Genomic DNA, 15,042 nt, shown 5'->3' on the forward strand with positions numbered 1-15,042 from the left:
TATTTAATCCAAGAAGTGCATTAAAAATTGGGTAGAGAGCCGGGTGTAGGCCCCCAGGGGACGACGGCCGTTTCGCACCTCCTAGTGCCTCCACGGGTCCACTACCAGTGGAAGCACAAGGTAGTGGACTAAGTAGAAGGTAGAAGTAGAAGGTAGTAGAAGGTAGAAACACTAGGTGCGAAATGTCCGTTGTCCCCTGAGGGCCTGCACCCGGCTCTCTACCCAATTTTTAATGCACTTCTTGGATTAAATAAAGCACATTTTGGATATCGAATGGATTGTGTCATTGTCTTCTGATCTCCTGGGACTCATACTCCATCCAAACCCAAGCCTGCAAGGTTAAGCCTCATTAGGATATTCGTAATGTCAGTGCATTTTATCATCAGTATTATGGCTGCAGGTTTTATGGCCCCGAACTAACAGGATCATCGAGATGGGCTCACAATCAGGCAAAGACTTGTGGCCAGTAGGACGGGTGCTACAACTCCCCTTATTACAGAAATGTACAGTCTTTTCTACACATCAGTGCACTAAGGCTACTTTCACACATCAGTTTTCTGCATTCAGGCACAATCCTTTTTTTTCCTGATCCAACAGATCCGGCAAAAAATGTAAATACCGTATCCACCGGATCCGTTTTTTAACGGATCCGTTATGCCGGATGCGTAAAAAACGGATCCGGTGGATCCGTTTTGTCCGTTTTTTTTTGCTGGATGCGTTTTTTTAAAACATTGGAGCATGCGCAGTTTACAAAAACAAATCCGGCAGCCGCATCCGTTTTTTTTCCGCATTGCGCCGGATCCGGCGTCCATAGGCTTCCATTGTAAAACACGCCGTATCACGCCGGATCCGGCGCGATGCGGTTTTTTTGCCAGACAAAAAACGTTGCAAGATACGTTGCCTCCAGCCAGCCGCAGCTTTAACTAATTTTGCCGCATCCGGAAAAAAACGGATGCAACGCAAAGCCATCAGGCACAATCCGATAACAATGCAAATCTATGGGGATAAACCGGATGCAGTACCAGATCCGTTTTACCCATTTTTTTCCGGATTGTGCCTGATGGAAAAAAACTGATGTGTGAAAGTAGCCTAATCACTCGCTCTCAAAAACAGCTCAAGTCTGACTACAGTTCTGTTTTTACTGAGGAATTAGCTTACACCTGCTGCCTATAGAAGGGGGAGACACACAGGGGAGGACAGAAAGAAAAGCCGCCCTACTGGCCATGTGAGGTCATATGATTGTGCTATTCCTCATGTATGCAGAAATAATCAATAAACTTTATAGCATTTATTCCACAACAGTCTACAGTATAAAGACATTACTGTACAATAGTGAAGCCAGTGCACATCTGTAAATGATGGAAAAGTTTTCATAAGAGACAAATTTGAGAATTATAAAATGATCTCTATAAAAATAAGCTAAACTTTATACCAGACACAGCTCCTGAACCAGTGGAAACTAAAGGGCCTCTGTCAGCACAGAATGACTGTTCAAACCAAGCACAGGCGCTCGGTGCATCATGGCAGGAGCAAACATTTACCGTATTTTTCGCTTTATAAGACGCACTTTTGTTCCCCAAAATTTTGGGGGAAAGTAGGGGTTGCGTCTTATAAACCGAATGTACAGGGGGGGGGTGTACATATATATATATATATATATATATATACTGCAGGGTCCGCTCTGGAGAGCTGCTGGGGGTAGGTGACAGCTGCGGGCGGCAGCGTTTGATCTCCTGCTCCCGCTCATATAATATGCACAGGCGCTGTCCATCAGCAGCGTGGTGCTGATACTGCATCACGCTGAGGGGCTGGGGCTGCGGGGCATATTATATCTGCCTGTGCCCTCCTTTGATCGCACATGATCCCCCCTGTGTTAGATATGGCCCCCGTGCTGCTGCCCATAGTAAAATAAAAAAAGCTTTACTTACCTCCAGCCCTGATCTTCCGGTCTCCTGCTGCTGTTGTCTGTGATAAGGCACGCAGAGATGATATCACTCTGCCGTGCCGATCACATGACCGGCAGCAAGAACCAGGAAGTGCAGGAAGCCGGAGCTCAACTGCGAGGAGGGAGACACGAGGAGGGACAGCGCTGAGAAGGTAAGGAAAGTGTTTTATTTTATTATGGGCAGCAGCATGGGGGGCATATCTAACACAGGGGAGGTGTGCCATCTATAGTGGCCATGGGCAGCACACATGGGGGGCATATCTAACACAGGGGAGATGTGCCATCTATAGTGGACATGGGCAGCACACATGGGGGGCATATCTAACACAGGGGAGGTGTACCATCTATAGGGGCCATGGGCAGCACAGGGAGACATTTCCCAGCACAAGGGGGCTATATTCAATATAAGGGGGCCATATCCAGATTAAGGGGGGCTAATTTTAGGATGGGGGGCTGTGAGGGACATATACCCTATATGATTTGTTAGACGGACACTGGCATTATAATATGGACCCCATTTAACATTAAAAAACAAAAAATTCTCTTTTCCTTCACCAAATTTGGGGGTGCGTCTTATAATCAGGTTCGTCTTATAAAGCGAAAAATACGGTACGTGCACCTTCCCGTCTGCCTATTTTCAACCTATATCCACCCCTCTGCGGCTCTATGAAGCTAGAGCTGTCAATCAAAGAGAGGGAGGGGAGAGATAGAGGGAACACAAGCAGGTCAGAACGTGACTTAAATGTTTGGCCCTGCTATGGTGCACAGAATGCTTGTGCTTGGTTTGAGCAGTTATTCTGGGCAGACAGAGTCCCTTTAAAGGTAAGAGTCACATTGTACATACAGTCTGATCTGTAGGTATAGCGAAGGAGAGGCTGAGAAGAACAATATATAGTTTTACTGGAAAAGGATTCAGTATAACTTGTAATTTATTCATTGAAATTTCTGGAGTTTATATACATATGAGTCCAGTGGGCGGTCCTACTAGTGATTGACAGCTATCTCTGCATACACAATCAGGAAAGACTGTCAATTACTGAATAGGACCACCTACTGGACTCACTTTCAAACAAACACAAAGGATTTCAAAGAAACCTTTCCCACATAGTTCTCCATGTAGTGTAATGCACCCCCATAGTCCCTCCATATATTATAATGCACTCCTTAAAGTCCTCCAAATATAATACATCCCCCATAGTCTTCCATATACAGTCATGGCTAAAAGTGTTGGCACAGCTGAAATTGTTCCAGAAAATGAAGTATTTCTCCCAGAAAACTATTGCAATGACATGTTTTGTTATATACTTTTATGTCCTTTGTGTTTTGGAACACAAAAAAAATATGGAAAAAGGCAAATAGGACATAATTTTACACAAAATTCCAAAAATGGACCAGATAAAATTTTTAGCACCGTTTTTCAAATTGTGCCAACTTTCTTTCAAACGTGATAGTCAACTGACCAGTGGCCAGTATGAAAATCACAGCTGAATCCAGCTAAAGAGGGGAGAAGAGGACTTAATCTTCGCATTGTATGTCTGCGGGTGCCACACTAAGCACGGAGACCAGAAGAAAGAGAAGAGAACTGTCTGAGGACTTGACAACCAAAATTGTTGACAAGTGTCAACAACCTTGTTACGCTTGCCGATGGTGATACGGCGGTGATCGAGAGTGGACCCACCGGACCACCCCACAGGGGGATACGGGCTTTCCCTGTCTGGGGTTGAGCTTGACTAAGCAGCTACCGGGAAGACGTCAGGTACCACTTCCAGAGAAGTGTCCAGGGCTGTGGCTGCTGACCCCAGGACAGGTAAGGATGGGCAGAGTCTCAGGTGCTGACAGGTGCAACCGGGATGGATGAGGCAGGCAGAACTACTAGGTGGAGGTGAGAAAGGGCGGTGCAGTCCAGCCACGGCGGTAAGTGAGTCGGAGTCCCTGCTGGGGAGAAGAAGAGCAGTGCTGGGATGCCAGTGCTACAAATCAAAAGGTTACAAGTCCATCTCCAGAGATCTTTATGTCCTTTTGTCCATGGTACACAACATAATCAAGAAGTTACAAAGCAGGGCACTATAGCTAATCTCCCTGGACGTGGATGACAGAGAAAAATTGATGAAAGGCTGCAACGTATGAACGTCCCAACGGTAGATAGACAGTCCCAATCAAGTTCCAAAGTAAATCAAGCTGTCAGGCTCAGGGTGCATCAGTGTCAGCGTGAACTCTCCGTCCACATTTGAATGAAATGAAACTCTATGGCAGGAGACCCAGGAGGACCCCACTGCTGACACAGAGACATAAAAAACAAGACTGCAGTTTGCCTAAATGTATGTATGTCAAAATCCTTCTGGGAATGTGGACAGATGTGACCAAGATAGCGCTTTTTGTAAATCACATAATTTTACTGTTTACCAAATTAACATGTATAATAAAACTTGAGTAATTTCTATCATTTACTGCTGGGAGAAATGCTTTGTTTCTGGAACAGTTTCAAGGGTGCCAACACTTTCAGCCAGGATTGTATCAAAATGCACCTCCATAGTCTTCCATATATTATAATGCACCCCCAATAGTCCTCCATATATTATAATGCACCCCCAATAGTCCTCCATATATACGGTAATAATGCACCCCCAATAGTCCTCCATACAGTTAGGTCCAGAAATATTTGGACAGTGACACAATTTTCGCGAGTTGGGCTCTGCATGCCACCACATTGGATTTGAAATGAAACCTCCACAACAGAATTCAAGTGCAGATTGTAACGTTTAATTTGAAGGTTTGAACAAAAATATCTGATAGAAATTGTAGGAATTGTACACATTTCTTTACAAACACTCCACATTTTAGGAGGTCAAAAGTAATTGGACAAATAAACCAAACCCAAACAAAATATTTTTATTTTCAATATTTTGTTGCGAATCCTTTGGAGGCAATCACTGCCTTAAGTCTGGAACCCATAGACCTCACCAAACGCTGGGTTTCCTCCTTCTTAATGCTTTGCCAGGCCTTTACAGCCGCAGCCTTCAGGTCTTGCTTGTTTGTGGGTCTTTCCGTCTTAAGTCTGGATTTGAGCAAGTGAAATGCATGCTCAATTGGGTTAAGATCTGGTGATTGACTTGGCCATTGCAGAATGTTCCACTTTTTTGCACTCATGAACTCCTGGGTAGCTTTGGCTGTATGCTTGGGGTCATTGTCCATCTGTACTATGAAGCGCCGTCCGATCAACTTTGCGGCATTTGGCTGAATCTGGGCTGAAAGTATATCCCTGTACACTTCAGAATTCATCCGGCTACTCTTGTCTGCTGTTATGTCCTCAATAAACACAAGTGACCCAGTGCCATTGAAAGCCATGCATGCCCATGCCATCACGTTGCCTCCACCATGTTTTACAGAGGATGTGGTGTGCCTTGGATCATGTGTCGTTCCCTTTCTTCTCCAAACTTTTTTCTTCCCATCATTCTGTTACAGGTTGATCTTTGTCTCATCTGTCCATAGAATACTTTTCCAGAACTGAGCTGGCTTCATGAGGTGTTTTTCAGCAAATTTAACTCTGGCCTGTCTATTTTTGGAATTGATGAATGGTTTGCATCTAGATGTGAACCCTTTGTATTTACTTTCATGGAGTCTTCTCTTTACTGTTGACTTAGAGACAGATACACCTACTTCACTGAGAGTGTTCTGGACTTCAGTTGATGTTGTGAACGGGTTCTTCTTCACCAAAGAAAGTATGCGGCGATCATCCACCACTGTTGTCATCCGTGGACGCCCAGGCCTTTTTGAGTTCCCAAGCTCACCAGTCAATTCCTTTTTTCTCAGAATGTACCCGACTGTTGATTTTGCTACTCCAAGCATGTCTGCTATCTCTCTGATGGATTTTTTCTTTTTTTTCAGCCTCAGGATGTTCTGCTTCACCTCAATTGAGAGTTCCTTAGACCGCATGTTGTCTGGTCACAGCAACAGCTTCCAAATGCAAAACCACACACCTGTAATCAACCCCAGACCTTTTAACTACTTCATTGATTACAGGTTAACGAGGGAGACGCCTTCAGAGTTAATTGCAGCCCTTAGAGTCCCTTGTCCAATTACTTTTGGTCCCTTGAAAAAGAGGAGGCTATGCATTACAGAGCTATGATTCCTAAACTCTTTCTCCGATTTGGATGTGAAAACTCTCATATTGCAGCTGGGAGTGTGCACTTTCAGCCCATATTATATATATAATTGTATTTCTGAACATGTTTTTGTAAACAGCTAAAATAACAAAACTTGTGTCACTGTCCAAATATTTCTGGCCCTGACTGTATATTATAATGCACCCCCAATAGTCCTCCATATATTATAATGCACCCCCAATAGTCCTCCATATATTATAATGCACCCCCAATAGTCCTCCATATATTATAATGCACCACCAATAGTCCTCCATATATTATAATGCACCCCCAATAGTCCTCCATATATTATAATGCACACCCCATTGTATTCCATATAGTCTTACAAACATTGAACAGCAGTGTATTCAGATTTTAAAAAAAAAAAAAATATATATATATATATATATATATATATATATATATATATATATATATATATATATATATACACAGTATATATTTATATACAATACAGACCAAAAGTTTGGACACACCTTCTCATTCAAAGAGTTTTCTTTATTTTCATGACTGTAGATTCACATTGAAGGCATCAAAACTATGAATTAACACATGTGGAATGAAATACTTAACAAAAAAGTGTGAAACAACTGAAAATATGTCTTATATTCTAGGTTCTTCAAAGTAGCCACCTTTTGTTTTGATTACTGCTTTGCATTCTCTTGATGAGGTTCAAGAGGTAGAAAATAAAGAAAGCTCTTTGAATGAGGTGTGTCCAAATGTTTGGTCAGTACTGTATACATATACATACCGTATTTTTCGGACTATAAGACGCACCGGACTATAAGACGCACCCTTTTTTTTAGAGGAGGAAAAAAAGAAAAAAAAATAAATTAAAAAAATGTGGTCATGACACACTTATGGGGGGGGGTGGGTCTGCTGCTCACGCTGTTATGGAGGTAATAATATCCCCAAATTCTGTACTCATATCCCCCATTCTGGGCCCATTCCAGGTAGATGTGGCCCCCATCGTGGAATATGTATGTTGTGTGTGTGTATTCATATATAATCCAACCCTATCCAGGTGTACAGTAATACCTTTATATACTAAATTTATTGCCTTAATTTTACAGATGTGATGCTCACTTAACTTTGTTTGGTCCTTCCTCTGCACTAGAAGCAAAGTATCCCATATCTGAAGAGGACCTGCAGTGATGTAATGAAGAGGCGGGCACTGTGCTGTTCTGAGCTGCTCTGCATTACATCACTGCAGGTCTTGCTGTTACGGGAGACTGTTTCTAGTGCAGAGGCAGGAGCAAAGTGAAAGCAAAGTGAGCACTCAGCACAGAGACTGCGGCTGTGCTGTGATGGTATGCCGTGCTCTGGCCCGGACACTGCAGTGATCTGCACTTCCTCTGGGCCAGACATGACTGCAGCAGCACCCTGCTCCTGCCTCCTGAACAGCGGACACACAGTCTCCCCAGCTGCTGTAGGAAGCCGGGGGCTGGAGCTCCCACGTGTCCGTGGTTTACATTAAACAAGTATTGATTTGCTGCTCCTCACACCCGCTTCTAGGCACTGACTGAAGAGAGCAGAGAGAGGTGGGCGGGGAGCAGCTAATGAATATTCGCTTACTTTAAACAGCGAGTACACGTGGTTTCTCCAGCCACCGGCTTCCTGCAGCAGGACCCTCCCTGTCTCCTGTGATTTCACTCCACAGCTGCTCCCTCCTCACAGCTCCCTACCCCGCAGGTACCCCGCTTTGACATTCAGACCATAAGACGCACCCCACACTTTCATCCCAAATTTGGAGGAAAAAAAGTGCGTCTTATGGTCTGAAAAACATGGCATATATATATTACCCAACTCTCCCCTTTCCCCCACTGCTCCAGTCTCTGTAGTGAGTGTCCTGCGCTCTGTACATCTCAGTGCAGCGGGTACACAGTAGTGACATCATCGTGCCCATTGGGATAAGGTATTAGATCTCAGATGCTGAGGGAGAATGATGAAGGAGGGAGAGGATAGCTTCCTTTTCTTTTCATTCCTTTCAACTGTATCCGCATCTACGATGCCGATAGAGTTGAAAGTGCGATGACGGTCAGAGGCCCGATGTTGGTGCTGGAACAGTGCCCTATAGTGGTAGTGTGGTCTGCTGCCATTTATGGTATGCTACTGTGAGCCTTTTTGGATGAAGTATACAACTCATGTAGTTTTGCAGCATGGAAAATTTTAAAGCACCAGTCCAGTGTTTGTTTATTGCACTACAGGACAGGCGCTTTAAATCTAAGTCCTCTACATTATACTGACCTTCCACCATCTCCATCTTATATTGCCGCTATTCCAGTCAGTCTCTGCCGATTTGTGTTCTGCTGGCTGCTCTAGTGTTTCATGGAGTGAGCAGGAGGTCACAACTCAGTACATCTCTATGAGAGCTGCCTTCTACCTCTCATAGATGCATTGAGACCTTGTGATGTAGTTTCTGACTTCCACCCAATCAGAAGTTACAGTCACAAGACGGGGCAGAGGGAACGGAGCGGAGATGGTAAAAGGTGAAGATGCAGGAGGGTGAGTATATGACAGGTAAGTTAGATTGAAAGCGCCATTCCAGCAGTGAGATAAAAGAAAAATCTAGAGTGGTGCTTTAATGGTCACACTGGTGTTTTACTGTTTTGTGATGTTGGATTAAAGGGCATGTCCGGTCTCAATCCACTATGCTGCAGTCACTCTATGTGTGAGTCTATGTGACTTCAGAATTGTGAATCCTCTCGTCGTGCACATTCTCCGGTGTTAGAGTTGGAAATGGAGGTCACATGGCTGACAGTATGCTATGTGTCTATTCCCGGCAAGAACACGAATAGATGAGCGAGGCCTCACTCACTAGACTTGCATTTAGCTTGGCTGCGCCCATCTAGTTGGATTCTGGCTGGGAATCTGCATATCGGATACTCGTGGCCACGTTCCCAGCTCTGACGCCGGAGAATCCTTACAGTGCGCTCGATGTGAGGATCCATAAGTCTAAAGTCACATAGAAGGACACATACAGTGACTGCAGACTTGTGGATTAGGCCCCTTTAATAACATTTTGTCATATTTTCCGTATTTATTTTTTCACAATTGTGCCTGATACTTTAGGAAACTATTGAATTTTATTTTAGTTAAATTTGTGGACTCTGAATTGGCACCTCCGGCCTCCCGTAGTCCTACAAAAGCTCCCACACTCTCAGACATCCTGCAGGAACCACTTGCCCCGCTTCACTGCATATCGTGACATTAGTAAATCCTCTCTTCCAGTTGCATCTACGCCCGCTGCGGCCTGATGTCACATTTCAGAACATGGTGTCATCTGTGGCCTAGAAATAATCTTTGCACTGAGTCTGGAAACGTCAATCTACGTCTCTGGTGTATTATGTGGTAAGAAGGTCCTCATACCAGTAATGTCCAGTGTCCGGTCTATGAAGACCAGTGACGCCTTGCTCTGGGCGGCCTTCCTGCGATTTTTCGCCTGGGGGTAGTTGGCCAGTTCTCCTGCCATGATCCTGCTGAGGCTGCCCACAGAGAAGCACTCCTCCCGCACACCCATGCCTTCCATCATGCTGTTGAGTCCAGACACCAGGTTCTTGATGTGAGTCTGCAGCTCCTGTGGAAGTGACGGGAAATCCACGTCCCCCAGACCTGGAAACCTCTTCTTGTCCGGGCGGCTGCGGTTCAGGCTCTGGAGGTCTTGTCCTGGCAGGAGGGGGAAGAGGGAATGGAAGGCTGGGGCCAGGAGCAGCCATGGGCTGAGCGGGGCCAGCAGGATGGGGGACCACAGGACCTCTGCAGTGTAGCCCATGTTTCCCATCCACTCACACAGCTTCTCCTCCAGCTGCTCGTACACGGTCCTGCCCTCCGCCTCCCCGGGGCTCACAGCCGTCACCACTATGCAGTACTGGAAGGAGCTCTGGCTCACCACGTCCCTGATCACGTCCAGCGGCCGGCCCCGCAGTGGGCTGCTCACCACGAACACCGCCTTGGGCTGGCTGGAGCTCCCGGACTCGAAGCTGGAGAACTCCTTGATATTTAGCGCTCCAGCCGCCAAGAACAGCTCAGCCCCGCCGCACCAGTGCAGGATCTCCGCGCAGGGCTCGTCCATAAACACCACAGCCCGCCGGGATTTGGCCACCACCGGCTCCCATACTTTGTGACAGAAAGCAGTCAGCTCTGCTCCGCTCGCCATAGTGACAGCACGCCGGATCCACTGTGACAGCTACCCGCTGATGACGTGTCACAACACTGAGGGCGCACACAATACACGTCATCACCAGCACGGTCACGTGGGATGCTAGCACCGGCACGAAGGATACTTCTAGCAACCAATCAGAATGCTGATTGGCTGAGAACTAAAATATGATTGGTTGTTTTAGCAACTACCCCACTGTATCTAAAAAAGCTTTATTTTTACACTTTTAAGTAAATGTGAAACAATTCATTTTTTTCTCCATTATAACTTCATTAAAGGAAGGATGTAACCAAATTACTTACAAGTCACTGCAATCACACCGGTTTTACATGCTAATGGAGCCAACACACCCAGGGCACTAGTCCCCTCACTCATTAGCATATCATATAAGATCTTTAGAAATACTCTTTATAAAGATCTCTTTATCTATGCTAGTGTATACAGGGACGGTTAGGCAGGGATTAGCAATATGCACCCAGAACTGCTCTTGGTTCTGAGTGCATATTAGACCTGACAGCTTCCCTTTAAGCCGGGTTTAGAAGAAAAAATCCTCCTACAATATTAATATCCTCAGAAATGTAGCACTCAAACCTACAGCAAAAAGGAGCAACCCCAGCAATGAGTGAAAACTGTCAATACTAATCATACAATGCAAACATAACCAACTATTGATGAAATACGACATAAAAGAGCAAATAATAGATCAACGCGTGGTCTATGGAATATGCGAGAAGGAAAAGGAGTTTCAGCTCACCTGTTGCCTGGATTGTTGCATTCACAAGTGCTCGGTATACACCGGTAGGTCCCAGCCGGTAACACTGTGGTGAAGAGCAGAAGAGGGAAGGATCCGGCACAGACTCCTCTATGGTGAAAACATTATACTCTTTATTCCAAGCATTAAAAAAGTAGTAGTGTGGAGACCAAAACGGTGTACAAGCAGAAGAGGAAACTTTACGCGTTTCGGACTTCAGTAAAAACAAGGGAGTCCTTAATCATAAGTATTTCCTCTCCAACACAAGACCACTGAAAATGGTAGTTTTCAGTAGTCTTGTGTTGGAGAGGAAATACTTATGATTAAGGACTCCCTTGTTTTTACTGAAGTCCGAAACGCGTAAAGTTTCCTCTTCTGCTTGTACACCGTTTTGGTCTCCACACTACTACTTTTTTAATGCTTGGAATAAAGAGTATAATGTTTTTACCATAGAGGAGTCTGTGCCGGATCCTTCCCTCTATGGAATATGCACACACAAGAGGATAACAGTAAAAGCGAAGCTCCACCAAATAATGTCATGTAATGTTATGGCAGCAATACACTGCGTTTTGTCCACCGTTTAATGGTCCCGTCAGGGCCTACGTCTGAGCCGCCTGCAAAAGGATTCGGACAATGTGGTCATTGAATATAATGGTGCTCACAGTGTGCTCTGTTGTGCACCATTTTAGGCCCCTTTTACACATCCGTGTCTCCGGTACCCGTGGTGTCCATTTTCACACATACTGGAGACACGGACACACGTAGACCCATTGAAATCAATGGGTGTGTGCACACATCCATATTTTAACAAGGACCGAGTGGAGCACACGCATGACCATGTGCTCCACACAGCAACATGTCTGCTTTTGTGCCGGCAGCTCAGGTGTTATAAGGACCGCACACTAATGTGATCCGTGTGATATATACCGGAGAAAACATAAGTCACATAAAAATAAAGAATTTTTATACTTACTTGTCTCTGTATCTGCTGTTACTTCCGGTCTCACTCATTATGCTCATTGCATATTGACTGCACTGACCGTGGACCCAGAAGTAACAGCAACGCTGGAGACAGGTAAGTATACCAGCTGATGCTGTCCGTGTGCTATCTGGATATCATACAGATAGCAGAGGGACAGCACACGTAACACAGACACGGACACTCGCACACACATAAGCACCTACACCACAGACCGTGAAAGACGTGTATATTACACAGACATGTGATGGAGGCCTTAGGCCGTATACGTCTACTGGAAGAGGACACCCAGACACAGACACGCAGTTTCTATAATTTTATTACTTTTCCTTTGGATGTTCCGCTCCTGGTTTTGACTACAAATACTGAGGTAAAAACTCACCAAATACTCAACATGTGGCCGTGGGCTAAAGAAACAATTTCAGGAAATGAAAGCTCCTCGTTTCCTGAAGTGATTTCCACTAGAAAGGTTATAATTTTTGAAACCTCAGTATACCTCTGTGTGCTCATACCTTTAGGATGTGCTCCCAAGATGAGTTTTTGAAGTGCGTATTTTTGCTGGGTCAAAAACGCAGTGTTTAAGCACACAGTCACACGCTGAGTATTGGGTTCCAAATACTGTGGTAAAACACCAAATACGAAACGTGTTACTGTGGCCTTACACAGATCAGAGATAATGTAACAATGTAGGGATATAAAACATATCCGATGCTAACACCTGGATCATTAATATTAGAGCAGGCCTGTTTGGGGCATTGGCACCCATGTTCTATCTCAAGCTCCAACAAAGATTCAGCGAGGTGGCACAGATTGTCTCAGGAGTTTCAGTGTGGAGCGGTGACAGCGATATAACAGACAAGACCAGCTGTGCAACAGAACAGAGTTCAAAATGGAAGCCAATATCAACAGGATCAGATGGAGCCGCACTAACTGACAGTAGCAGAGCTGAGTTAGCAATGAAGTCCTATATAACAGCACATTATCATCAGTAGCGGCAATACACAAACTGCCTGAATACTCAGGGGGCCTGCTGTTGCCTGAGCTGGGTTTATATGGCGCTGGAGACCTGTGCTCTCTCTAACGGCTCACTCACACTTGCGCTATTTTGACGCAAACGGAATCAGTCACTAATGTAGTACAGTTCATTTATTTACAGTGGAAGCGCGACACCATGTGGACACAAGCGGGTACTGCATGACACACACACGCGCCATAGTAACGCGCTTCCACTGTAAATAAATGAACTGTACTACATTAGTGACGGATTCCGTTTGCGTCAAAATAGCGCAAGTGTGAAACTAGCCTTATGCTGCTGCTATACAAGGAGACTTTGCTGAATGTTTATGTGTATGAGGAGACGAGACAGAGCCACCTGCCAAACAATGGTTAGGCTAACAAGTGTCCATTTCTGGTTTTGGCTCAAAAACGTGTCACTAAGAAGTACATAAGATGTAATAAGCCATGATGTCAGTAGTATGATGTGATTACTGGATGTCAACAAAGACTGGCAGCAGTGGTAGAGGCTGGGGGTGACCCACCAGGGAGGAGACTGAGAAGGGTATTTTTATTACATTGGTAGCTGGTTTGCTTTTCATATCTGGAATGTTGTTTAACTCCTTATTATCAACTTGAACCTCTTGGGCGGGAGCGCAGATTCTGATTGCTGGTGGCGGGGTGCTCCTTGACAGGTGGAATAGCAGCATTGTGGTGGTCCCTGGTGCAGTTATATGAGGTATCTGTGCACTTATACTGGCTGGGATCAGGATGTGACAGTGCTCCAGCCTCAGTGCAGTGCTGTAATCTCTGCGCATGTTCGGCTACTGTTGACAGCCTGCGTCAGTGGTCGGACTCCTAGGCAACCTGCAGTAAACAATAAAATTAATCGTCATTCCGTACTGGAGAACGAATAGGATTTTTAATAACAAGTAAGGCTAGGTTCACATTTCCGTTGTTTTAAATCCGTCAGGTTCGTCAGCAACGGATCAGTTGTTTTTTAGATGTCAACTGACGCAACGGATGTGTTTTTCACAGGATTCCTTTCACAGGAATCCTGTGAAAAAACTGATCCGTTGCGTCCGTTACATCCGCTATGCGTCAGTTTTTTGACGGATCAGTCATGATCCGTTTGTGTTTGGGACAGCCCAGTGGGCGTGCCAAACATGCTGGGCATGCTCAGTAGAGCATGACGGAATCCAGCGCTGAATTCCGTTGTAAGATGGATTACGACGGAATCCAGCACCATAGACATCCACTACAAGCTTGACGGATGGCGACGGATTCCTGCGCGGTGCGTTAATTTTGACGGCCAGAAAAACATTACATTCTGCGTTGCTCCCGCCTGGCGGTCAGTCAAAAAACGACTGACCGTGGCGCAGCGGATGCAACGCAAGGTAATCAGTCGCAATCCGCCACTAATACAAGTCTAAGGGACCCAACGGAATCCGCTAAACGGATGCCGTTGTTTACCAGAGCCGTGGATTGTGACTGATACATTTTAACGGAAGTGTGAACCTAGCCTAAATTGTTTCTACAAGCACTTCACAGTTTTTGGCATATAAGTAAATGGGATGGCTTTTTATGTTAATTCTCTCACTTTTGTGAGGATTGATTCTAAAAAAATCAGGACCGTCCTGGCAGATTCAGAACTGAGGCCTGTGTATAGCATCACACGTGTGATCATCGGAAGGATGGAAATCTGGTCCAAAATAAAAGTCGATTTTTTTTTTTTTGTTTACTACATTATCATCCCACAATATCGCACAGTATTTCATCTTGAGCATTTCTGTGCAATGACTGACACAATATACTGTAAATACAAATATAAAGACACATCTCTATATCTGAAATTCGCCATTAAATGGACAGGAGCTGAGTGAATGGATTACACGGCCGCGCTCACCGCGGGATAAAAAATCAGCTCTAGTAATGGCAAACTAAGCCCATACTAAAGATGGCCGCAGAGTTCTTTCACGTGACCCGAATAGCTGGCATCCATTGGCGGTGAACGGTTCCGGGGACTGCTCGTGACTGGAGGCCGCGGATTCT

The 15,042-nt window shown here is 45.1% G+C and overlaps 1 protein-coding gene across 1 annotated transcript in view; it reads right to left on the reverse strand.

Annotated features, from left to right (window-relative positions):
• SCFD2 (sec1 family domain containing 2) overlaps positions 1–10,313 on the reverse strand; it is a 745,236-nt gene extending 734,923 nt beyond the window's left edge. Inside the window, exon 1 of the mRNA XM_075347035.1 lies at positions 9,478–10,313. Coding sequence (XP_075203150.1) covers positions 9,478–10,264 — 787 coding nt within the window. The 5' untranslated portion in view covers positions 10,265–10,313. The remainder of the gene's footprint in view (positions 1–9,477) is intronic.
• Between the last annotated feature and the right edge of the window lie 4,729 nt (positions 10,314–15,042).

This window comes from Anomaloglossus baeobatrachus, chromosome 1, assembly GCF_048569485.1.
Source record: "Anomaloglossus baeobatrachus isolate aAnoBae1 chromosome 1, aAnoBae1.hap1, whole genome shotgun sequence".
Taxonomy (NCBI): Eukaryota; Metazoa; Chordata; class Amphibia; order Anura; family Aromobatidae; genus Anomaloglossus; species Anomaloglossus baeobatrachus.